Source organism: Osmerus eperlanus, chromosome 5 (assembly GCF_963692335.1).
Source record: "Osmerus eperlanus chromosome 5, fOsmEpe2.1, whole genome shotgun sequence".
Classification (NCBI taxonomy): Eukaryota; Metazoa; Chordata; class Actinopteri; order Osmeriformes; family Osmeridae; genus Osmerus; species Osmerus eperlanus.
The window spans coordinates 2,639,479-2,666,495 of NC_085022.1; the positions used below are offsets into that span (position 1 = coordinate 2,639,479).

General features: G+C 48.9%; 1 protein-coding gene across 3 annotated transcripts in view; it reads right to left on the bottom strand.

Annotated features, from left to right (window-relative positions):
• wnt7bb (wingless-type MMTV integration site family, member 7Bb) overlaps positions 1-12,991 on the bottom strand; it is a 35,803-nt gene extending 22,812 nt beyond the window's left edge. Inside the window, exons 1-2 of one of the 3 annotated variants that reach the window (XM_062461051.1) lie at positions 12,664-12,991; positions 5,255-5,481 (exon numbers count right to left, since the gene is read on the bottom strand). In XM_062461051.1, coding sequence (XP_062317035.1) covers positions 5,255-5,481; positions 12,664-12,749 — 313 coding nt within the window. In that variant the 5' untranslated portion in view covers positions 12,750-12,991. Of the gene's footprint in view, positions 1-5,254; positions 5,482-10,448; positions 10,949-12,235 lie in introns of those variants that run through there. The other 2 variants (XM_062461053.1, XM_062461052.1) reach the window with 2 other exon arrangements.
• Between the last annotated feature and the right edge of the window lie 14,026 nt (positions 12,992-27,017).

A 27,017-nucleotide genomic window follows, 5' to 3' on the forward strand; every position in this document is an offset into this window, starting at 1 on the left:
CTGCTCATCTTACCACACAGAGACAACACAGCTCTCTGTACCTGCTCATCTTACCACACAGAGACAACACAGCTCTCTGTACCTGCTCATCTTACCACACAGAGACAACACAGCTCACTGTAGCTGCTCATCTTACCACACAGAGACAACACAGCTCTCTGTAGCTGCTCATCTTACCACACAGAGACAGCACAGCTCTCTGTAGCTGCTCATCTTACCACACAGAGACAGCACAGCTCTCTGTACCTGCTCATCTTACCACACAGAGACAGCACAGCTCTCTGTACCTGCTCATCTTACCACACAGAGACAACACAGCTCTCTGTAGCTGCTCATCTTACCACACAGAGACAACACAGCTCTCTGTACCTGCTCATCTTACCACACAGAGACAACACAGCTCTCTGTAGCTGCTCATCTTACCACACAGAGACAACACAGCTCACTGTAGCTGCTCATCTTACCACACAGAGACAACACAGCTCTCTGTAGCTGCTCATCTTACCACACAGAGACAACACAGCACTCTGTAGCTGCTCATCTTACCACACAGAGACAACACAGCTCTCTGTAGCTGCTCATCTTACCACACAGAGACAACACAGCTCTCTGTAGCTGCTCATCTTACCACACAGAGACAACACAGCTCTCTGTAGCTGCTCATCTTACCACACAGAGACAACACAGCTCTCTGTACCTGCTCATCTTACCACACAGAGACAACACAGCTCTCTGTAGCTGCTCATCTTACCACACAGAGACAGCACAGCTCTCTGTAGCTGCTCATCTTACCACACAGAGACAACACAGCTCTCTGTAGCTGCTCATCTTACCACACAGAGAAAACACAGCTCTCTGTACCTGCTCATCTTACCACACAGAGACAACACAGCTCTCTGTAGCTGCTCATCTTACCACACAGAGACAACACAGCTCTCTGTACCTGCTCATCTTACCACACAGAGACAACACAGCTCACTGTAGCTGCTCATCTTACCACAGAGAGACAACACAGCTCTCTGTCGCTGCTCATCTTACCACACAGAGACAACACAGCTCTATGTAGCTGCTCATCTTACCACACAGAGACAGCACAGCTCTCTGTAGCTGCTCATCTTACCACACAGAGACAACACAGCTCTCTGTAGCTGCTCATCTTACCACACAGAGACAACACAGCTCTCTGTACCTGTTCATCTTACCACACAGAGACAACACAGCTCTCTGTAGCTGCTCATCTTACCACACAGAGACAGCACAGCTCTCTGTAGCTGCTCATCTTACCACACAGAGACAACACAGCTCTCTGTCGCTGCTCATCTTACCACACAGAGACAGCACAGCTCTCTGTACCTGCTCATCTTACCACACAGAGACAGCACAGCTCTCTGTACCTGCTCATCTTACCACACAGAGACAGCACAGCTCTCTGTAGCTGCTCATCTTACCACACAGAGACAACACAGCTCTCTGTAGCTGCTCATCTTACCACACAGAGACAACACAGCTCTCTGTAGCTGCTCATCTTACCACACAGAGACAACACAGCTCTCTGTAGCTGCTCATCTTACCACACAGAGACAACACAGCTCTCTGTACCTGCTCATCTTACCACACAGAGACAACACAGCTCTCTGTACCTGCTCATCTTACCACACAGAGACAACACAGCTCACTGTAGCTGCTCATCTTACCACACAGAGACAACACAGCTCTCTGTACCTGCTCATCTTACCACACAGAGACAACACAGCTCTCTGTAGCTGCTCATCTTACCACACAGAGACAGCACAGCTCTCTGTAGCTGCTCATCTTACCACACAGAGACAACACAGCTCTCTGTAGCTGCTCATCTTACCACACAGAGACAACACAGCTCTCTGTACCTGCTCATCTTACCACACAGAGACAACACAGCTCTCTGTAGCTGCTCATCTTACCACACAGAGACAACACAGATCACTGTAGCTGCTCATCTTACCACACAGAGACAGCACAGCTCTCTGTAGCTGCTCATCTTACCACACAGAGACAACACAGCTCTCTGTCGCTGCTCATCTTACCACACAGAGACAGCACAGCTCTCTGTACCTGCTCATCTTACCACACAGAGACAGCACAGCTCTCTGTACCTGCTCATCTTACCACACAGAGACAGCACAGCTCTCTGTAGCTGCTCATCTTACCACACAGAGACAACACAGCTCTCTGTAGCTGCTCATCTTACCACACAGAGACAACACAGCTCTCTGTAGCTGCTCATCTTACCACACAGAGACAACACAGCTCTCTGTACCTGCTCATCTTACCACACAGAGACAACACAGCTCACTGTAGCTGCTCATCTTACCACACAGAGACAACACAGCTCTCTGTCGCTGCTCATCTTACCACACAGAGACAACACAGCTCTCTGTAGCTGCTCATCTTACCACACAGAGACAGCACAGCTCTCTGTAGCTGCTCATCTTACCACACAGAGACAACACAGCTCTCTGTAGCTGCTCATCTTACCACACAGAGACAACACAGCTCTCTGTAGCTGCTCATCTTACCACACAGAGACAGCACAGCTCTCTGTACCTGCTCATCTTACCACACAGAGACAACACAGCTCTCTGTAGCTGCTCATCTTACCACACAGAGACAGCACAGCTCTCTGTAGCTGCTCATCTTACCACACAGAGACAACACAGCTCTCTGTAGCTGCTCATCTTACCACACAGAGACAACACAGCTCTCTGTAGCTGCTCATCTTACCACAGAGACAACACAGCTCTCTGTAGCTGCTCATTTTACCACACAGAGACAACACAGCTCTCTGTACCTGCTCATCTTACCACACAGAGACAACACAGCTCTCTGTAGCTGCTCATCTTACCACACAGAGACAACACAGCTCTCTGTAGCTGCTCATCTTACCACACAGAGACAACACAGCTCTCTGTAGCTGCTCATCTTACCACAGAGACAACACAGCTCTCTGTAGCTGCTCATCTTACCACACAGAGACAGCACAGCTCTCTGTAGCTGCTCATCTTACCACACAGAGACAACACAGCTCTCTGTAGCTGCTCATCTTACCACACAGAGACAACACAGCTCTCTGTAGCTGCTCATCTTACCACAGAGACAACACAGCTCTCTGTAGCTGCTCATTTTACCACACAGAGACAACACAGCTCTCTGTACCTGCTCATCTTACCACACAGAGACAACACAGCTCTCTGTAGCTGCTCATCTTACCACACAGAGACAACACAGCTCTCTGTAGCTGCTCATCTTACCACACAGAGACAACACAGCTCTCTGTAGCTGCTCATCTTACCACAGAGACAACGCAGCTCTCTGTAGCTGCTCATCTTACCACAGAGACAACACAGCTCTCTGTAGCTGCTCATCTTACCACAGAGACAACACAGCTCTCTGTAGCTGCTCATCTTACCACAGAGACAACACAGCTCTCTGTAGCTGCTCATCTTACCACACAGAGACAACACAGCTCTCTGTACCTGCTCATCTTACCACACAGAGACAACACAGCTCACTGTAGCTGCTCATCTTACCACACAGAGACAACACAGCTCTCTGTCGCTGCTCATCTTACCACACAGAGACAACACAGCTCTCTGTAGCTGCTCATCTTACCACACAGAGACAGCACAGCTCTCTGTAGCTGCTCATCTTACCACACAGAGACAACACAGCTCTCTGTAGCTGCTCATCTTACCACACAGAGACAACACAGCTCTCTGTAGCTGCTCATCTTACCACACAGAGACAGCACAGCTCTCTGTACCTGCTCATCTTACCACACAGAGACAACACAGCTCTCTGTAGCTGCTCATCTTACCACACAGAGACAGCACAGCTCTCTGTAGCTGCTCATCTTACCACACAGAGACAACACAGCTCTCTGTAGCTGCTCATCTTACCACACAGAGACAACACAGCTCTCTGTAGCTGCTCATCTTACCACAGAGACAACACAGCTCTCTGTAGCTGCTCATTTTACCACACAGAGACAACACAGCTCTCTGTACCTGCTCATCTTACCACACAGAGACAACACAGCTCTCTGTAGCTGCTCATCTTACCACACAGAGACAACACAGCTCTCTGTAGCTGCTCATCTTACCACACAGAGACAACACAGCTCTCTGTAGCTGCTCATCTTACCACAGAGACAACACAGCTCTCTGTAGCTGCTCATCTTACCACACAGAGACAGCACAGCTCTCTGTAGCTGCTCATCTTACCACACAGAGACAACACAGCTCTCTGTAGCTGCTCATCTTACCACACAGAGACAACACAGCTCTCTGTAGCTGCTCATCTTACCACAGAGACAACACAGCTCTCTGTAGCTGCTCATTTTACCACACAGAGACAACACAGCTCTCTGTACCTGCTCATCTTACCACACAGAGACAACACAGCTCTCTGTAGCTGCTCATCTTACCACACAGAGACAACACAGCTCTCTGTAGCTGCTCATCTTACCACACAGAGACAACACAGCTCTCTGTAGCTGCTCATCTTACCACAGAGACAACGCAGCTCTCTGTAGCTGCTCATCTTACCACAGAGACAACACAGCTCTCTGTAGCTGCTCATCTTACCACAGAGACAGCACAGCTCTCTGTAGCTGCTCATCTTACCATGCCGAGAATCAAGGAGGGGGCAGTGCCTCTGTGGCTATTAGCTTACCCCCTTGTGGCCCCCATAAATGTAGAGTCTGATCAAATTATTACATAATACATTTTTGCGATCATGTTCTTTTTGCAAGAAACCACAAAAACCATAGAATACAGTTGATGTGACTGATATTGATTAAATAATGCAAATGTAAAAATGTAAGGGAAATGCTAGTAAATTATGGTATTTGGTACGGTATTTTACCAGTTAATGCCTGCAATGCAGTGAAGAAAACTATACGACAACAATAATGTTTAATGTAACTGGCCCCTCTAACAGTAAAACTGGCCCCAGCTTGGCCCTCCAGTTGAAATCGTCTGGAACCGACATGGTCCTCAGCTACAAACAGCCAGTAACATGCTATTCCATGTTCTCTCTCTCGCTAAGTCAGTATCTCCTGGTGACATCAATGGTGAGACACACAGGGCCCCTAGAACCTCACACAGCAACCCCCTCCCGCCTCCCTCCCCTCCCCCTCGCCCACCCCAATCTCACCACCAACAAAGACCAACTGCACCCCCACCCCCCCACCCCCCCAGGCAGGACCCAGACTGACCTACTCGCAGCTCCTGCCCGAACACTGTCCTCTCCCCCAGGGCGGAGCAGTTCCAGCGGCCGTAGCGGAACTGGTACTGGCACTCATTGATGCCCAGCTGTGCGCCCTCGCCCACCACGATGATGGCGTCCGGCCGGCTCTGACAGATGGCCCTCTGGCGGGGCGCCAGGCCAGGGATCTTATTGCAGATGATGTTGGCACCCAGCGCCACCACGGAGGACAGGGCCCTGCGGAGGAAAGACACACACACACACACACACACACACACACACATGCACACACACACACACACACACACACATGCACACACGCACAGGTGTTTGCAGGTACATACACACATGCGTACACACACACAGATGACTCAGTTAGAACTCCCGTCATGTTGAGTCACACACACTAGACTCTCCAGGACAGCGTTCAAGCTCAGCCAATCACTGAAGAGCAGTCCAGGGTCTGTGTCTGCTGTTTAGCACACATTAGATTTAAATACATTATATTGCTCTTTAATGGATTAGAGGTCAATCAATGAGAACATCTGAAACGATTATCTGAAACGACACAGAAAAATCTCACTGTGCTGCAAACTAAAGTCCTGACAGTGATGCTGTGTTTATGTTCGTCCTGACAGTGATGTTGTGTTTATGTTTGTCCTGACAGAGCCTCTTCACATCGGCCTGGTGGCTGACTCCAGACACACGAGCAGGAGGTTTGCATTAAAGGCAGGGTAGGTACATTAAAGGCAGGGTAGGTACATTAAAGACAGGGTAGGTACATTAAAGGCAGGGTAGGTACATTAAAGGCAGGGTAGGTACATTAAAGACAGGGTAGGTACATTAAAGGCAGGGTAGGTACATTAAAGACAGGGTAGGTACGTTTTGCAAACCTAGCGATATTTTGGTTTGAAAGGATTCAACCCAAAATATCCCACCCCCTCCCTTAAAGACCACTTCCCCAAAACACATGAATGCGCTGCCTGACTACTGCCGAAAGGTAAGTAGACAGACAAGTAGCCCATCCAATCATTGCATTCAGTACGAATGCCGTCCAATCATAAGTGCCGGTCCGACCTTAAAGGTTGGTCATTATTACAGTAAAACCTTTAGATGTAGTGGTAGCTCTCAGGATGTGAAGTTAATTTGAGCAAATATGACAAAAAGTGCTTCTCAACATTAGCCACCCTGCCTTTAACTGTTAGATAACACCAGAGAATTTTTTTTCAGACATGAACAAAACATGGACTCGATAAGATCATGTGAAATACGTCAATGCTTCTAAATTGAGATTTAAACCTTCAAATCTAAACACAGTGTTTAAATCTCACCTCGATGGTGTAAATAAATTGCCTGTAAACATCTATCCTGAGTGAAGCTTCTTTACTTCAACCAGTGGCTCTGCTCTCACCTGTAGAGGACCTGAACCTGTACACCTTCGCCCTGACCTCTGAGCCGTGGGAAACTAAAGAGTTATTTGCTGTCTTACGTAGCGGCTGTTCCGCCCTGCAAGACAGCTATCGCCCACACCCTGGGAGAGCTGGGTCTCGTCTGATCAACATCCTTCAACAGACCCCATCACCATCCACGCAGGGCTGGGCTGGAACAGCCTGCAGACAGCTAAACAAAACCCTCTAGTTCACCATCTCTCTGTTTATTGCCTTCTGAAGCCAACAGATGCGTTTCAAACATGTCAAGAGACAAGAAACCATAAAAGTGTGTGGAGGCAAATACCATCTTTGAAGTATGATGTAGGCCTTCGAGCAATCTACCACAGGCAAGGCAGGCTGATGCAGGCAAGTTGTGTGTCAGAGAAAAACCAGAGGGGGGAGGGAGAGAGGGACAATGTGGAGGGAGGGGTTGGGGGGAAAACAAAGGGATGGGGGGGGCAAAGTGAGAGAGAGGAAGAGAAAGTGTGTGTGTGTGTGTGTGTGTGTGTGTGTGTGTGTGTGAGAGAGAGAGAGAGAGAGAGAGAGAGAGAGAGAGAGAGAGAGAGAGAGAGAGAGAGAGAGAGAGAGAGAGAGAGTGAGTGATAGTGAGAGTGAGAGTGAGAAAAAGAGAAAGCGTGAAAGCGTGAAAGCGTGAGAGAGGAAGAGAAAGAGAGAAAGAGTGAGTGTGTGAGGAAGACAGGGAGAAAAAAGGAGAGGGAGAGAAAAAAAGAAAAGAAAGAGAGACACTGGGAAGAGACTTGCCTACATTTTGTAGATTGCTTTTAAGAAGCATTATGAAATGAAACCATACAGTCCCTGACAGAACAAAAGATGAGAAGGTTGATTGAAAATTCTTACGGCCAAAAATCTCTTTCTGTGGATTAACGGTCTCCTCAAAGACTGAAAAAAGTATGTTTTGAATGTAAAACCACATGTTCAACTGACACCATACAGCAACTTTGGTTTGACTGTCTAAAGGCCCGCTTACGTCTAGTTTTAGAAGTTACACACCTAAAGTCCGTTTTACCACAACATTGACAAGCTGGTGTAGGAAAATCTCAACACTGATAACCAAAACACAAAGGATCGATATATTTATATAACCATCAGACAATTCCTCTTTTCAATAATATTCACAATACAATTGATAACCCGAGTCAATGGCTTCTCCTGACCCTTGATTGTATTGACCTGTCTTCCAACTACTGTTGTGATGAGTCTTGGTGTGCAGATCTAAGTCTCTTGGTATCACTGTCATCTTGACCGTGGTTCCTGGAGCAGATTAGCTCTTTATAACTACAGGCCCTGCTGCACAACTGGTGAGCTGGTCTAAGGCTTGCCTTTATAATCTGTCAGATGTGAGGAGAACAGTTTCCCTTGGGCACTATAGGGAGAATAATATTCAATTCAAAAGTGTCAGTACAAATCAATGAAGCATTTTGTGTACTTTCTGTGTATATTTAAGTGTTTTGCAAAACAGTTGAAGTCATGAAGATGGTATTTAATCCTTGTGACTTTCACCTGCTAAATCACAGAATCACTGTCGGGTATGGGCTGGTGGAGCCCATCAGACAATGCAAAACAGACATTCCACAGCTAAGCCTTTAAATCCCTGCATCATCAAAGTGCACAAATGCGATTTTGTTTGCTTAGTGATGATTCTGTGTGCATGTTGTCTGTCGGGGACAGCTCTGTCACAGTTACAAACCTTGAGAGCTCTATATTACTGGGATTTTGAAGGGGTACACCCATTTACATTTCTGCATTTTATTTTCTTGTTCAGTTATATTAATGAATAGTATTAAATACAAAAGTCTTAGACAATAATCAATTGAAGCTCAAATGTGTATTCAATAATAACCTATTTCTAAGCCATCACAAATTGAAACTTCCAAAATGTATGATTTCCACATTTTTGTTTGATACTTTGGTTATCAATTGGTCCAGTGTGAAACATAACTACACAATATGCACTGTGCACTAACCCTAACTACACAATATGCACATAGTCCACTGCTACTGGTTGGCTGACTAGCACTGTTCCAGACACAAGCAGTTTGACCCGAGGACTATCTGGCTGTGCTCTCCTGACACACACCAACCTGCACCTACTCCATTACAGTAGAGCTCTCTGATCTGACACAGCACATTAAGCTCAAAGCCTACACTTAACAAGGAATTGCGTGTCAACACATACTTTTCTCACAAAGCAACAAATTCTTGTGGACTTATGTAGTGAACGTTGAGAATATACAAAAAACGTCTATGCGTATCTACACCTTGTCTACACGTGGTGCATATTTATGTTGACATGTTGACCTTTGAATAAAATAAAAAAATCTCACACCATTATAACTGTCTGCGTTTGAATGAAAAAAACTATAGTGTATGGGCTATATTATTGCGGAGATTTTACCAACGTGATTACGGCAGCTGAAGGTGTCGGTTTTTTTTTTTTTGGGGGGGGGGGGGATAGCGTGCTATGCGGAATCCCCTTATGGACGGATCATTCACCACCCATGCAGTTCACCAAATTTCACTGTGAGTTTAACACGCATAAACATTTGCTGCAGATGTGTAATGAGAGAGTAAAATGAGATTAGTAGGATGTGTCGCATTCCTACACATTTCCTATTCCATGTTTAGACTAAAACATACTCATAAAATCTCGAGTTTTATCCAATGCAACACATTTAAGTATCATTAAATTACAAAAACAAACAAATGATATGTAGTTTCTAACTTGCAAACCAATACTAAACATAGACATGCCCACTTTTAACTGCGACCAAAACCCACATCTATTTCGGCATCAAGTTTGGGGTCTCCAGAGCGGGGATGAGGGGAATATGTTTCAGTAATTATTTTAGAGCCTAAAATAAAACCGATGTTCTACTGCGAGAGTAATAGGTTCTTTAGTATCAGCTACCAGTAGGCTACAACTATATTTAACGTCGTTCATACAAATGTGTGTTTCAATGATAAATGCATGGAGGGCTACGGTGTATTTTCGCATTTGGTATGCAAAATGCGTAATCCCTCACAATTTTTACAGACAACCATGTATGTAGGCTATGTAAAAAAACGTCTTTGGCCTATATAATAGCACGTCGACAGAAAATAATGAAGCAATAACCTCTGCTTCCCAATTGTCTTGAACATCTCTGCCACTCCGTGGCCAAACGAAATCGTGTTCAACAGTCATAACAATAATGAAGGATACGTTCATAATTCAGAAAAATCACCCTATGTTGAAAAAATACGTATCGCTAAATGTCATGCTCCACATTTTGCAAGTTAGCACCTGCGAAGGACACGACTAGTTTCATCATCATCACCTCATCAGGTTGGCCCCACGTGGACCAGTTCGATCTTCTCACCGCTCGAGGCAAGCTTGCCTTTTTTTCTACGTTTTCTACGTTTTCAGCGGTTGGTGAAGGAGTCTACTAAATAACCAAATAATAATAATTTAAGTCGGTGCGGCAAAAGACTGCCTCAAAATATAATAGTTCATGAACACATTTTTCTTTCATAATATAACTAAGAAGTGGTTGTTTTCAAATAGTTAAATATACATTCATGAAACAAAAATGCTTCTGGATCTGCTTTAACTGTTTAAAAAGATACATTTTCTGCAAACACGCACTCCGTCATCTTTATGAGGGAGATTTCCATCCAAATATCCGTTCACTTCCTAGGACAGTTTTATCGTGCACCGTGAACTCAGATGCATAGCCACGGGCGCACACACAGACGTCGTTAAGGTCAACTTACAGGTAGCTTCCACTCGTGAGGATGAGGAAGATCTGTGGATAGTAGACTGACAGCAGTACACTGCGCGACGAGAAGATGATCATGATGACATTGAATAAATGGCCGCTTTCGGATTTAGTGCGAAAAAAAGAATAAACTCCTTAATTCCTGTCGCGCGTTTTAGTTCCCTTTGCCGGAAGATCAAAGAGCGGACTCCAATCTGGTGCGATGAGTCTGGGGTGCTCGCTTGAGTGGCGGTCCTATGCAGCTCCTAGCTCCCAGGGCCGTGAGTGTGCTGCGGACGCTGAGATTGGCTCTGTCATCTCTCCGCGGTAGAGACTGTTACAGAGTGTGGTTCCCGAGCCGGAATGATGATGGTTTTAGGGATTTTGGATGGCAGAAAAGTGCCTTTCTCCACTCTCATGAGAGTCGTGGCTACCATTGGGCAGGGAGACGCTGCTATACGCCCACTTCAGCGCCACAACAGGACAATAGGGTGACACTGATCCGTTCCCTGGACAGCTTTCATTCAGTAATTCCGGGCCAAACGTAAATAAACGGTCATTGTAGCATCCTTACCGCACATCATTCAAGTTTATGATGTGCAAAACAGTCGTTCGTAATAGGAAGTGGCAACTGTCTATATTGCTATAATGTAAAGAAAATATTCTTAATAAATTAATAAGTAAAAGACTGGTAAACAATATTACTATTAGGCTATATTGTTAAAAGTGATCCGAAATAGCACTTTTTATGATAGTGATAGTGAAACTATCGCCTAAACCGACGTGGTGTCACTCGTCACAACTGACTCTACTGATGAAAAGTAGTATCATGAAAGCTTTTTCAGCAAAGGAAGAAGCGTCCAATAGAGGTAACACGTTAAGCTAACTGAAATATGAGATATAGGGTTAGTTTAAATGGATTTTTCCCGTACACTGATGTTAGGCTGCATGAAAGCTACTGGATGTGGATGAGCGTGGTTAAATTGCATGCTCTGTGTGACGCACGAGGGTCAACAACAGACCGGCACGCGAAGGAATGGCACCTGTTGTTTTTTCTAATATGTCAAGTGGTTTATGTTTTTTCCATCTTAATACTTCTGACATACTAGGCAATTTATAAAGAATGGAGTCCGTTTTCTATAATTTAATCAGCAGACATAATTACCCTACAGATAAATGTCATGCACTAATCACTGAAACTCAAATTCCTAAGGCCTGCAATAAAGCGAGCAGCCTACATTTGTACCAAGGCAAGTTAGAAAAATATGTTGCTGCAAATCAACGTGAAATTCATACAAAACAGGTCAAATGTAATAACACGACAATGAAGGCAGACACGCGATAGAAGAATTGCAGTCTCATGCATCAAGGTGAGGTAGGCCTATTGGCTAAAAACTTTGTCTGGCCAATGGAATGTGGAAATACAACTCAGTCTTGCGCTGTTAATGAAGGTATGCAGCATTGAGCCGAAGACTGGTGAAGACAAGCTCCAATTCTGTTTAAGAACTACCTTACCGGAATGGAGGAGGGTTATCAGAAACATCGACAATAAAAGCATAACAGTCTGATATAATTCCATGGTGTATAACTGCATGTTCGAGGCACTCAAGCGGGAAAATTGCGTGATTTTCTTTTTTTTGGCGTAATAAAGGCACTGTAATAACCTCAATGCTGTTACGAGTAAGGTCATAGGGCATGCCGTCCTCATTTGTTGGTGTAACATAGCCTCATTATCATACCGTTAATACACCAGGCACAAAGGATAACAGACCCGAACGAATAAACTGAAACATTCCAACTTACCCAAGCCTCAGGTAAATTATGCCAAAACACAAGAACACGTTAAAACTCCACCGTCGGAGGGGTCTGTGCATGATCATTACCGCTATGAGGACGTGCCATGCACTAACGAAGTGGTCACGCTTGCGTTCACATCGGCAGTTCAACCTTTCCAGATGCAAATATATATATCGTTCTCAAAGACATCAATTATTAACTCCTTGGTAATCTTAAACCGTCTGAAATCCATATTGAACGTGCACAGGTGAGCTGCGAGGTGATGCTGTCCGAAAAAGATCATTAAACGGTTCGAAACCTCAACATGAGCGAGGGTCCGACTCGAAAGGTGAATGAGTTCTCCAACAGAACGTTCCTATTGCCGTTCTCATTTTAAATGTGCAGCCGAATAATGACTTCTCACTGGTTCTTTCGTGCGCCAGGTACAGTTATACCGGGTGCAGTGGCCTCCTTGTCGGTGATATTTCGTCGGTACAGAAGCCTTGACACATCGGTTGCAGTTCCACTCCTTTGGCGACATCTTAAATTCTTTCCATGTAGCTGCAGGTATTCTAATTGGGTACAGGTAACAAAGGCTCTCCACGCCTCCCCCTTTCAATCTGTATGGATATGCCTGGTATGGGATGGGCTTCAAGGCTGCGCTGAACACGTGCAGTTGTTGTACAGCCACAGAATTCTACAGGGAACTAAACTGATCTCTTCCTTTTATATAAGCTAGTAGAGGTTGTAACTTTGGGCAATGCCCACCACTCTAAACTCCCCTCTGGTTCTGTCCGTCATTCCAAGTGACGTGGGAGAGGGATCCGTCGTGGTTTACCGAAAGGATGAATAAGTCAACGCTTTTGTCACGTCATGTTTATGTCATAACATGTTAATTGTATTACATGGTACAGATAATCTATTTAATCTGAAATTGAGCATAATGGTTGCATCCAACACATTTTATATACAACTTTTCCAAAACGTGCGTTATAAACGGACGCGTGGCAATTTAGAAGTTTAAGTATTCCGTTTGTGATTGTTTTATAACTTTCCGCAGAGGAAGATGATAGCTGAAGAAAACACCTGATGCTCATTTGTGACTTCTTCCTGAGGGTTCTCCGGAAATCCCCCCCTGGTGGTGGAAGACAAGATCGTCTCTTTAACGCAATCTTACTCTTTAGGGTGTCTCTTAAAATGTGTTGAATGCATTTAAGCTATTCATTAGTTCATTAAGCAGGGTTAAGAATGAGGTGATTCTCAACACAATGCCACTCCACTCACATGCAATCAGAAATGACATAACATACATACATACTTGTCCTAAATTAGCCCAACTGAAAGTCATGTTTGATATCATCACTGATATGATATATTTAGTTAATCCTATCCTGTCCAGTGAGTTCTGCAAGGATCTCAGACCCATCTGAAACACACAACAAAAAAATACCACCAGTCTTCAAGGTTTTTACGAGTCAGTATGACATATTTTGTTAAAACAACACAAACCTAAGTCATATAGCATATTTGCAAAATACCATAAGCATGAATATGTCTAAACTGGTATAATAATTACAGAATAAACTAAAATTACAGACATGAGCTGTCCCTGAGCAGTGACTGAGAGTAGTTATTGACCACAAGGAACAGACTAAACCACAGCAACCTTTGTTTCAAGACATCCCTGCTCTGTGGTCTCCAGGCCTTTCCTTCAAAACACGGCCATCAAAATTCCAGATGGATTTCAGAAATAATGAACATCAACATAAAGACCCAGGGTGACATTAAAAGACACGTATTTGATGTCTCCCCGTAAAAGATGGACTCGTTTGTCTTCAAACGTAGCTCTCGGCCGAGGCGGGGCGGGGATGGTCATGTTTAGTTTAATTAAAATGTTCAAAGGACAAACATTTTTTATGAAGACGAATCCACAAAGACCAAGGACATTGTGCGTCAGTGCTATTTATCACCAGCAACCATCATCGCAGACATGTCACACACGCACAATTATGATTCTGTGTAGGCTGTTATGACAGTGGTTATGAAAGGTTTGAGGACAGATACAAGGATGAGAGATTTCAATGATGAAAAAAGGAATTAAATAGATATATACATTGAAAATAATTGTATTCATGGCATTAAAGTTGAAATTATGATTCTTAGAATTTCTGATGTTATAAGTATAAAATCAAAGCCATGTATTGGCCTGGCAGACATCTGATATAATTTTTTTGGATGAGTTACTTTTCAGGGAACACAGCAGCAAAACGTCCCCAAACGATCAGTGAAAATACTTTCAAGATTACCCAATTGTATCTGTTTCCTTTCACACGCAAGATTCTCAAAGGGGAGGGAAAAGAAATTGTAAAAAATACAAATGTGAATGTGTATTTTTGGCATGCCGTCGGCTGATATGTCACACTGTCTTTTTGAATATTATTAAGTACTCTTGACCGACAACTAAATAAGAAAACCCACCGGGCACTCGTCTGTTTGTCTGGGAGCCTGTTCAGCTGGAAACAGTCTGCAGCAGTGCAGCGAAATGGAGGAACTCAACATGCCAAACCAGAGAGAGGCGTCTGTGCCCAGCCACATGTACCCCGGGCCCCCGGGCCCCCGGGCCCCAGCCAGGCAGCAGGGAGGGGGGCGCACTATTATGCTCTCCCCAAAGGCCCTCTGCTCCATCAACTCTTCCTGCTCCCTGAATTTTAACACTTCCCTCAATTAGCTGAAGGAAGATTTTGTTTGGCTCCCAGAGTGGCTTTCGTGAAAGGGAGGGTATTCCTGAAAAGGAGGCCTCACAAAGCCTACGAAGAAGACCTTTCGGAGGAGCCCTGGAAGGGAGGATGAGGGGATGAATCACCGCACAGAGGGAGAGAGGAGGAGGAACGGTGAGAGGAGGAGAGGAGGAGAGGGAGGACCGGGGAGGAGAGAGAAAGAAAGCGGACACAGACAGACGGGGGTGGTGGATGAAGACCGAGTAGGAGAGAGAAAGGAAAAGAGAAATGGAGGGAGAGACCTCTTTGACCTGAACAATCGGACGGCTCCGTGTACAGAAACCAGTGGGAAGTTCTCACCACTTAAAGGTCAAAGGTGAAACCCTGCAGACAGGCCCTCCTAACCTGACCAATGAGTTTGACCTTTTGTCATGCTGGTCAGGGGCGCGGCCTGATTCATTCCCCACATGACCTCTGATATCTTGTGTATGTGTGTGTGTGTGTGTGTGTGTGTGTGTGTGCGTGTGTGTGAAGAGTAGGATGTGTCTACACAAGCAACCTGATCATGTGCCCATACATGCCCTCACCCACCTGGAGATAAATCTTAAAGTGAGGCAGCACGTTTTTGCCTCTTGTTAAGATTTCAAACACTAATTTCAGAATTGCTGTTTTAGATCGGTTTCTCTGCTTTGGGCCAGCCTGCCAAGTGTGTTTTCCTGATCAGACTGAGAGTCAAGAGAGAGAGCAGGGAAGGAGGATCGATTTACCCAGACCTGACAGTGTGGGCCCGAGCGCCAAAAACACCCTCCTTCTCTGTGCTCATTCACAGGAATGGTCTGATGGCTTTGAGGAAAAAGAAGGCTCCAGTTTCAATCAGGACACGACCTCGTAATGTCTGCGATTGGGATGTGCTCTACTGTCATGTGTCTGGATCACTGTGAGTGTGTGTGTGTGTGTGTGTGTGTGTCGGGATGTCACACACAAATAGCTGATGGTGTTGTTCAGGGTAAAATACAGACATAACCTCACAGACGTGAAATGAGGAGGCAGCTTGGAGCCCTCCGGCCACCACACCAGCCAGCCAGCACGCCAACACACCAGCCACCACGCCAGCCACCACGCCAGCCACCACGCCAGCCACCACGCCAGCCACCACGCCAGCCACCACGCCAGCCACCACACCAGCCACCACGCCAGCCACCACACCAGCCACCACGCCAGCCACCACGCCAGCCACCACACCAGCCACCACGCCAGCCACCACACCAGCCACCACACCAGCCAGCACACCAGCCACCATACCAGCCACCACACCAGCCAGCACGCCAACACACCAGCCACCACGCCAGCCACCACGCCAGCCACCACGCCAGCCACCACGCCAGCCACCACGCCAGCCACCACGCCAGCCACCACACCAGCCACCACGCCAGCCACCACACCAGCCACCACGCCAGCCACCACGCCAGCCACCACACCAGCCACCACGCCAGCCACCACACCAGCCACCACACCAGCCAGCACACCAGCCACCATACCAGCCACCACACCAGCCAGCCAGCACGCCAACACACCAGCCACCACGCCAGCCACCACACCAGCCAACACACCAGCCACCACGCCAGCCAACACGCCAGCCACCACGCCAGCCACCACGCCAGCCACCACACCAGCCACCACACCAGCCACCACGCCAGCCACCACACCAGCCACCACGCCAGCCACCACGCCAGCCACCACACCAGCCACCACACCAGCCAGCACACCAGCCACCATACCAGCCACCACACCAGCCAGCCAGCACGCCAACACACCAGCCAGCACGCCAGCCACCACACCAGCCATCACGCCAGCCACCACACCAGCCACCACACCAGCCACCACGCCAGCCACCACACTAGCCACCACGCCAGCCACCACACCAGCCACCACACCAGCCACCAAGCCAGCCACCACACTAGCCACCACGCCAGCCACCACACCAGCCACCACACCAGCCACCAAGCCAGCCACCACACCAGCCACCACACCAACCAGCCACCACGCCAGCCACCACGCCAGCCAGCACGACAGCCACCACGCCAGCCAACACACCAGCCACCACGCCAGCCACCACACCAGCCACCACGCCAGCCACCACGCCAGCCAGCACGCCAGCCAGCACGCCAGCCACCACGCCAGCCACCACGCCAGCCACCACGCCAGCCACCACACCAGCCACCACGCCAGCCACCACACCAGCCACCACGCCAGCCACCACGCCAGCCACCACGCCAGCCACCACACCAGCGCTACCACACCAGCCACCACACCAGCCAGCACACCAGCCACCATACCAGCCACCACACCAGCCACCACACCAGCGCTACCACACCAGCCACCACACCAGCGCTACCACACCAGCCACCACACCAGCCACCACGCCAGCCACCACACCAGCCACCACGCCAGCCACCACACCAGCCACCACGCCAGCCACCACGCCAGCCACCACACCAGCCACCACACCAGCCAGCACACCAGCCACCATACCAGCCACCACACCAGCCAGCCAGCACGCCAACACACCAGCCACCACGCCAGCCACCACACCAGCCAACACACCAGCCACCACGCCAGCCAACACGCCAGCCACCACGCCAGCCACCACGCCAGCCACCACACCAGCCACCACACCAGCCACCACGCCAGCCACCACACCAGCCACCACGCCAGCCACCACGCCAGCCACCACGCCAGCCACCACACCAGCCACCACACCAGCCAGCACACCAGCCACCATACCAGCCACCACACCAGCCAGCCAGCACACCAACACACCAGCCAGCACGCCAGCCACCACACCAGCCATCACGCCAGCCACCACACCAGCCACCACACCAGCCACCACGCCAGCCACCACACCAGCCACCAAGCCAGCCACCACACCAGCCAGCCACCACACCAGCCAGCACACGAACCAACACGCCAGCCACCACGCCAGCCAGCACGCCAGCCACCACACCAACCAGCCACCACGCCAGCCAGCCACCACACCAGCCAGCACACGAACCAACACGCCAGCCACCAAGCCAGCCACCACACCAGCCACCACACCAACCAGCCACCACGCCAGCCAGCCACCACACCAGCCAGCACACGAACCAACACGCCAGCCACCACGCCAGCCACCACACCAGCCAACACACCAGCCACCACGCCAGCCAACACGCCAGCCACCACGCCAGCCACCACGCCAGCCACCACACCAGCCACCACACCAGCCACCACGCCAGCCACCACACCAGCCACCACGCCAGCCACCACGCCAGCCACCACGCCAGCCACCACACCAGCCACCACACCAGCCAGCACACCAGCCACCATACCAGCCACCACACCAGCCAGCCAGCACACCAACACACCAGCCAGCACGCCAGCCACCACACCAGCCATCACGCCAGCCACCACACCAGCCACCACACCAGCCACCACGCCAGCCACCACACCAGCCACCAAGCCAGCCACCACACCAGCCACCACACCAACCAGCCACCACGCCAGCCAGCCACCACACCAGCCAGCACACGAACCAACACGCCAGCCACCACGCCAGCCAGCACGCCAGCCACCACGCCAGCCACCACGCCAGCCAGCACGCCAGCCACCACGCCAGCCAACACACCAGCCACCACGCCAGCCACCACGCCAGCCACCACACCAGCCACCACGCCAGCCACCACGCCAGCCAGCACGCCAGCCACCACACCAGCCACCACGCCAGCCACCACGCCAGCCACCACACCAGCGCTACCACACCAGCCACCACACCAGCCAGCACACCAGCCACCATACCAGCCACCACACCAGCCACCACACCAGCGCTACCACACCAGCCACCACACCAGCGCTACCACACCAGCCACCACACCAGCCACCACGCCAGCCAGCCAGCACGCCAGCCACCACACCAGCCAGCACACCAGCCACCACACCAGCCACCACGCCAGCCACCACGCCAGCCAGCACGCCAGCCAGCACGGGCACACATCTCTCTGGAGAATCCCACCCTTCTCTCCAAGGAGGGATTTCCATTTTTACGCCACTAAAGTCTTCCTCCCATGGATTGTGAAACACTAGCCCCCAACTCCTTCTCTCTGCCTTTCTCCCTCCTCACCGCTTCATTCTACTTCTTCATGCGCCCACATCCCAACACGATGTACCCACGCTAATCCCTTCTGAGATCCGACCATTATTTATCAATGATCTTTCTTTGGGCCTGTGTAGGCCTATTGAGAGAAACAAATTGAATGCGGATGCTTGTATTGGAATCAGATGGACAAGAGACCGTCATACCACATCTGTGGACGGGCCTGTCAGAGGGAGGGGTGGGGAGGGGTGTGGGCCTGCAAGCATGTGTTGTGTTTAGGGGATGTGTGGTAGACAGGCGACTGCGTTCAGATTGAGTTAATGGGGTTTTCATATGCCTTTGGACCCAAGCCAGGTCATATAAGCAGGACACGAGGGGGATCTGATAAATGTACTCATATGTGAATTCATTGTTCCAAAATAACAAAGCATAATATGATTTCCCTTACCAAAAAACACAAACCGCATTCATTCTGCTGGTTGTCGAAATGGAACTGGAAAATTTACATTCACCATAAACCTGACAGACTGGCTTCCTGTGTCTGTGAGGCCTGAAAGACAAGCACCCTTCATGTCTACAAACCAGATCATGGAAGAGAGGGTTGCGGAACAGACAAATATATTTAATTAGAACGTAGGACATGATTTAATCTTTAGTGTTGGAGTTATAACAGACTTGATGTCAAGCAGCAATAGCTCATCTAGATAATTGCAGTTTTGTTTTCAAATCGATGCCATTACAAAGACAGACAACTAAAACATGAAAAGCCGTTCAGAGCTTTATCATACTATTGCAAAACACAAAGTCATCCAGTAAAGTTATTTTTGACCGAGGTCATTTGCGTCTAAATCACTGTTCGGTGTGGTATATGTTTTGGTAAACCTTCTCAATGGATCTTTGTTTTGGCTGATATTGATCGATATCAGGGTATTTTCTGAAAGCTACAAATTTCAATGGGCCAGTATTTTATCTTGTAGATTTTGCGGGAACATCAAATGCATTTAATGGACTCTTAAAGTTACTATCTGTAAAAGCAGAATAGAGTGCGTTGACTGAAGGTGTGGTTGCTTCTTTGTACCTGACTGCAGTAATAGTAATTCACACACAAACACACATGTACACACACACACGCACAAACACACACACACACACACTCATACACACACTTATACACACACACCCGTACACACACACAAACATACACACACTCATACACACACACACGTACACACACACATACACACACTCATACACACACACACGTACACACACACACAAACACCTCCTCCTACTGTGTCCATTCCCCTCTCTCTCCCACACAAAGGCTCGTGCCCTGTCTGTGTTTGCACTGCGCCCAGTTCAAACAGCCTGAGTTTCCGCCCCTCACTCATTCAACCACATTCAAAGGCTGTGTTTTTGTTCACACACACACATCTATACACACACACACATGCACACACATTCACACACACACACACAAACACACACACTCATACACACACTCATACACACACACGCACACGCATACTCCCATACGTGCACACTCACACACATACGCACACACTAACACGTACGCCCGCGCACACACTCGCACACACGAACACACACATCTGGGGTCAGACTGGTCAGAAGAGCAGAACAGTTCTGTTAAAGGAAGCTGCAGGTGAAGCGGTCAGGGAGAGGGCCTCAGAGCTGCAGGTGAAGCGGTCAGGGAGAGGGCCTCAGAGCTGCAGGTGAAGCGGTCAGGGAGAGGGCCTCAGAGCTGCAGGTGAAGCGGTCAGAGAGAGGGCCTCAGAGCTGCAGGTGAAGCGGTCAGGGAGAGGGCCTCAGAGCTGCAGGTGAAGCGGTCAGGGAGAGGGCCTCAGAGCTGCAGGTGAAGCGGTCAGGGAGAGGGCCTCAGAGCTGCAGGTGAAGCGGTCAGGGAGAGGGCCTCAGAGCTGCAGGTGAAGCGGTCAGGGAGAGGGCCTCAGAGCTGCAGGTGAAGCGGTCAGAGAGAGGGCCTCAGAGCTGCAGGTGAAGCGGTCAGGGAGAGGGCCTCAGAGCTGCAGGTGAAGCGGTCAGGGAGAGGGCCTCAGAGCTGCAGGTGAAGCGGTCAGGGAGAGGGCCTCAGAGCTGCAGGTGAAGCGGTCAGAGAGAGGGCCTCAGAGCTGCAGGTGAAGTGGTCAGGGAGAGGGCCTCAGAGCTGCAGGTGAAGCAGTCAGGGAGAGGGCCTCAGAGCTGCAGGTGAAGCGGTCAGAGAGAGGGCCTCAGAGCTGCAGGTGAAGCGGTCAGGGAGAGGGCCTCAGAGCTGCAGGTGAAGCGGTCAGGGAGAGGGCCTCAGAGCTGCAGGTGAAGCGGTCAGGGAGAGGGCCTCAGAGCTGCAGGTGAAGCGGTCAGGGAGAGGGCCTCAGAGCTGCAGGTGAAGCGGTCAGGGAGAGGGCCTCAGATCTGGAGCTCTTTTCACCCTCGCTATCTTCCCTTCACATCCTCTATTGATTACATTGATTCTTACTGTTTACCTTTGAACGTTTACTGTAAGGTTGTCACGCAGACACAGTGTGAGGTTGGCTTGTGGTTTGCTGCCTTGGCAGTATCACAAGGTCTTTTCATGTGCAGTATAATCATATCAGAGTATTGATATTCCCTTGGGTCTGTTCGAACTTCCTATTTTCTTTGGTGATGGCTTGGCCAGTGTAGTGAGGCCCTGATGAGGGGTTACTGTAATATTGCTGTGTGCAGACACAGCACAAAACAGGCTCCTGTCACAACAGTGCGTGCAGTCTAAACGGCAGAATGAGGGGTTCTATAAAGTTACTGTTAATACTTTTCAGGCTCCGTGCCATTACATATGATTGTAAACCGATGCTACAGGTTTACAAGTGTGTCCAAGTGTTCTCATGGGACACACAACTTTAAAAATGAAATCGTCATGAAATCACAAATAATTTTCACCACAGACCAGGACACCCTGGAGGACATGCACCTCACACACACACCTCACACCTCACGCACACACACACACACACACACACACACACAGACCTCACACATACATACACACACAGACCTCACACACACACACACAGACAGACCTCAAACATACATACACACACCCTTCCCACACACACACCCACTCAGGACTGTTTAGTAGATGAATCTTTGAACACACCTCTAGTTTAGATCTGTTCCCAACAGCAACCTGACGTCTCTGCAGACCCAGAGTCTCTGCCGTAGCCGCCAGGTTCCACAGGGAACCCGACGGCTACGGCAGGGGAAAACCTCAGAAGAAATACACCGAATATTGTGTGGCGTAAACATCCAGAACAGTGCCTCTTACACACCTTTGTCTACCCAGCAGGGGACTTGATAGGGAGCATGAATCTGGCGAGAAGGACCAGGGGCTCCAGACGTCAGCAGTCCAGTCACACTGCATCTGAACTGGGCTCTGGTTGGACGGAACCCCCTGCTGTGTCTGAGAGGGATGACAGCGCCTGCTTTGTTGTGGCCCAATCATGGTGCATCCCAGAGAGCTGGACTTCCTGTCAGAGATGACTGTTATTTCAACTGTGGTGTGTGTGGGAGCCTGTGGTTTGTCTGTCTGTCTGCGTGAATGTGCGTGTGTGTGTGCTGTAAATCTGTGTGTGTGTATATGTGTGCGTGTGTGTGTGTGTGTGTGTGTATGTGTGTCCCCGGCTTCCCCTCAGCTGGTTAAGAAAGGGAAGTCGACGTCTCCGTGGTAACGTGAGAGCGACAGTTGCCGAGGCCGACCCGGACGTCCCTGCCGAGAGGACGAGCTCCTCGGGGACGGGTGTCTCCGAGGTCAAAGGTCACGCCGGTCTGAGGCCGTGTGCGGTCGTCGAGGGAACCCTCCTCCTCCTCTCCTCGGTTACAGACGTCGTCTTCTTCTTCTCTTCCGTTTGAGTCGGTTAGAGTCGGTTCGCATCCTCCGCGCACGCCGAGTAGCCGTGGTGACGGCAGCATGAGGCCTGAAAGCAGGAAGTCTTCAGGGCCACGTTGGAGCCATTACCTCAGCCGCCACGGCGATGACAATGACATTTTAAGTCTCGACGCTAGTCCCTGCCATAAAGCAGAGCTCGTCCGAGATGAAAGGCAGACCCATTTGGTTTTATTTTGCTGCGGTGCGTGAGTTCACTGCGTGTGCTTTTCTTTGAGAATTATGGGATGGTTTGTTCTGAGGCCGTCTTTAAACAATGACACACAGGCTGCTGGGGTGTAAAACTGGTCTTCTGCTGTTGTGAGGGGCCCCATGTCTAGCAGGACTTGTAATGCTGTTGGAGTGCTGTGTAATTGTCACCCAGCTTTTATGTGGAATATGTTATCATGATCTCACTGTGCACAACCTTAAACTGGATCAATAGCCGACCAGCAGTGAGGACCCTGAACAAGGTTGTTGAAAACACACCCACCTGAAGGCAAGGGTCGCCATCTTGGATGCTGTAAACCAAAAGTTCGCTTTCACATTGTTGTGCGTTTCTACGTCAACGTTTAGTATTCGTTCTCTCAACGTGAATTCAGTTGAGCAAACGTGAAGAGTGACCAGAGAGCAGTGGGCTGTGGGACCCAGAAGAATCTGCCTCTCCTCACATCCTGTTCCCTGGGGGATTTATTTATTTTTCACTGAATTTATTTGCTTTCGGTCAAATTCGGCCACCTCCGTGTCGACACATGCCAGCACTACACCAGGGAGTGGTAGGCTGTGAGTGGATTAAAACTTTTCCATTGACCAGCGGTTTGCAGAGGTTATAATCTTGGTCCCCTTTGAGAGATTTCCCGTTAAGGCCAGGAAAGTTGTCAAATGTTTCTTACTGGAATATAGAAGAATTTGGAGCTACTGTAAGGCCTGTTGCCAGTGACGTGGACACAAGCTCACATCAGATAATATTACGGACAATGAGACTTCTCTTGTACTCGAAATTGAACAGGGCTATAAACTTTTTTCATACATAATTTGGCTGAAAACAATGCCGAAACATCTCCCAAATGTACACAGGCTTGGCGCTGAATGTTGTCGGAAATATAAATCTTTCCGGACAGAGTGATTAAATATATTGAGGGATATATTGATGCTTAATGGGTGGTTGGACCTTGGCAACCATGAATGATATTCAGTCTTGTCCTTTCTGTCTGGGCGTCTGTGTCACTCCACAGACTGAAGTAACATCATTCTGTGCACTAGTTTGAGAAATAAAGCATATTAAGGTATAACATAATAACCCAATCATGTTTTATATTTAGTAATATTAAAACTTTAAAACTTTTTCTTCTCTTTTTGATATTGTGTGTTATTATGGTTTGCATAGATTTTCTCTACTGTGGAATATAAAGTTCTACTTTACTACTTGTTGTATGCATTTAACATAAAGGTTGTCGCTCTGGATAAGAATGTCCTGTAAAAGGCTTTAGCTATCCTGCCAGCCTCAGTGCAACTCTCATCACTCCTGCTGCTACAACATAAGATAGCTATCAAAAACTCACAAACCGTAAAACAGGTTTACATTCATTCTGGGTCAACTCATTCTCTGCCATCGTCACTGAGGTCAAGTCTAGCACGCATGGTTTGTGGGCTCAGTGTTTGAAGGGTGATAAAGGCTTCGGGAGGTTTGGTCACAGGAACGAACAAGGACGCGTCCATTTTCGAGAGGCGAGTAAAACAGGCAGCAGATGGAGACAAAGCACAGTAACCTCACCCTGCCAGAACAGCACAGTAACCTCACCCTGCCGGAACAGCACAGTAACCACACCCTGCCAGAACAGCACAGTAACCTCACCCTGCCAGAACAGCACAGTAACCACACCCTGCCAGAACAGCACAGTAACCTCACCCTGCCGGAACAGCACAGTAACCTCACCCTGCCGGAACAGCACAGTAACCACACCCTGCCGGAACAGCACAGTAACCTCACCCTGCCGGAACAGCACAGTAACCTCACCCTGCCGGAACCGCACAGTAACCTCACCCTGCCAGAACAGCACAGTAGCCTCACCCTGCCAGAACAGCACAGTAACCTCACCCTGCCAGAACAGCACAGTAACCTCACCCTGCCAGAACAGCACAGTAACCTCACCCTGCCGGAACAGCACAGTAACCACACCCTGCCAGAACAGCACAGTAACCTCACCCTGCCAGAACAGCACAGTAACCACACCCTGCCAGAACAGCACAGTAACCTCACCCTGCCGGAACAGCACAGTAACCTCACCCTGCCAGAACAGCACAGTAACCTCACCCTGTGTGTTCACCCTGCCAGAACAGAGGCGTGGAACATTTCTCCTCTTCCGTAAACCTGTATCTCTGAGACGTGAGCTTGCAAGTGAACGTTATGCTAACGGTGGACGGATAATGGTACGTGCAGGAAAAGAGAATTTGCAGAACACTTATTACATTGTTGAAAGCACAAACACACGTGTGCACACACATGCACACACACATGCACACACACACATGCACACACATGCACACACACACATGCACACACGCACACACATGCAGACACACGGACACACACACATGCATACACACGGACACAAACACACACACATGCACACACACACACACACACATGCACACACACGGACACACACAGACACACATATAGACACCCATACAGAAACACAACACAATGTTACAACACAACAGCTTTTTCCCAGATCAGTGGATCTAACCATGTCTGGCCATAACCCCTAGACCCACCAGGGGTCGCTGTTCCACCAGGATTCAGACAAGAGAGAATCAAGGAGTTTTTGCCCACCAACACCCCCGAAAGCGGAGTGGATCCGGGCTGGAGTTCTGACCGCCCTTCAGACACGCCGCCATCTTGATTTCTCTCGCTTGAACAGGAATATCTCGCACCCGCACGCATAGTATCCCACCAAACGCTGATGTGGGCCTTGTTGGTGTTGCTGCTGCTGGTGGACTGGGTGGAACTGAGGAGGGTTCATCTGTTCTGGGATTCTTCACGTTGTCTGAATCTCCAGGGTTCTCAGTGCCTTTTTAGCTCCATGCCGGTGTTCTGTCAATTTGTCCCACTCTGTGAGATCTTCCTACCGTAACGCAACAATAACGTGTTTGTTTAGCAGATGCTTTCCAAGCGATAATCAGGAGATTGGAAACTGTGACTTCTGGATCCGGCAGTGAGCAGTACAACTCTCCCCTACTCTCTCTCTCTCTCCATCTCTCCCTCCCTCTCTCTCTCTCTCTCTCTCTCTCTCCCTATCTGTCTCTCTCTCTATCTCTGTCCCTCTCCCTCTCTCTCTCTCGATCTCTCTCTCTCTCTGTCTCCATCTCTCTCTCCATCTCTCTCTCTCTGTCTCCATCTCTCTCTCTCTGTCTCCATCTCTCTCTCTCTGTCTCCATCTCTCTCTCTCCACCTCTCTCTCTCTCTCTCTCTCTCTCTCTCTCTCTCTCTCTCTCTCTCTCTCTCTCTCTCTCTCTCTCTCTCTCTCCCTCACCCCCCTCCTGGTCGTGGTCCAGATTGGCGCCCTCCAGCCACGCCTATCAGGGTCTGAACCATGATCTGGACTAGTAAACTAGAGTTTCATTCAATCACACAGGTCAGTAATAAATGAACCAAGAAAGGTTTGCCTGTATGCCAAATCATTTCCTTCCCTGCTTCGCGTTTTCAAACCCAAGGTTAGATCTGGCAGCTGTAGTTAAACGTTTAAACCAAACAAAATCTACGGTGCTTTGTTTGGCAAGGTGATGGTTCGGTCTGTTTTCAGTCTCTCAGCGACTGCTGTTAGATTCAGATATCACTGCACACTGATACAAAGCACAGCAAACATGCTACAAACAATGACCACGACTCTATCAGATATTTCTGAATTGTACTACTATATTATACTGTCTTTGTGATTAATCAAAATAAGATTTGCATTTAACTTTTCGGTCAACGGCTCCTCCTTCTCTGCTGTTCCAGCTCTCCCCTCCTCTCCCCCTCTCCCCTCCCCCTTTCTCTCTCTCTCT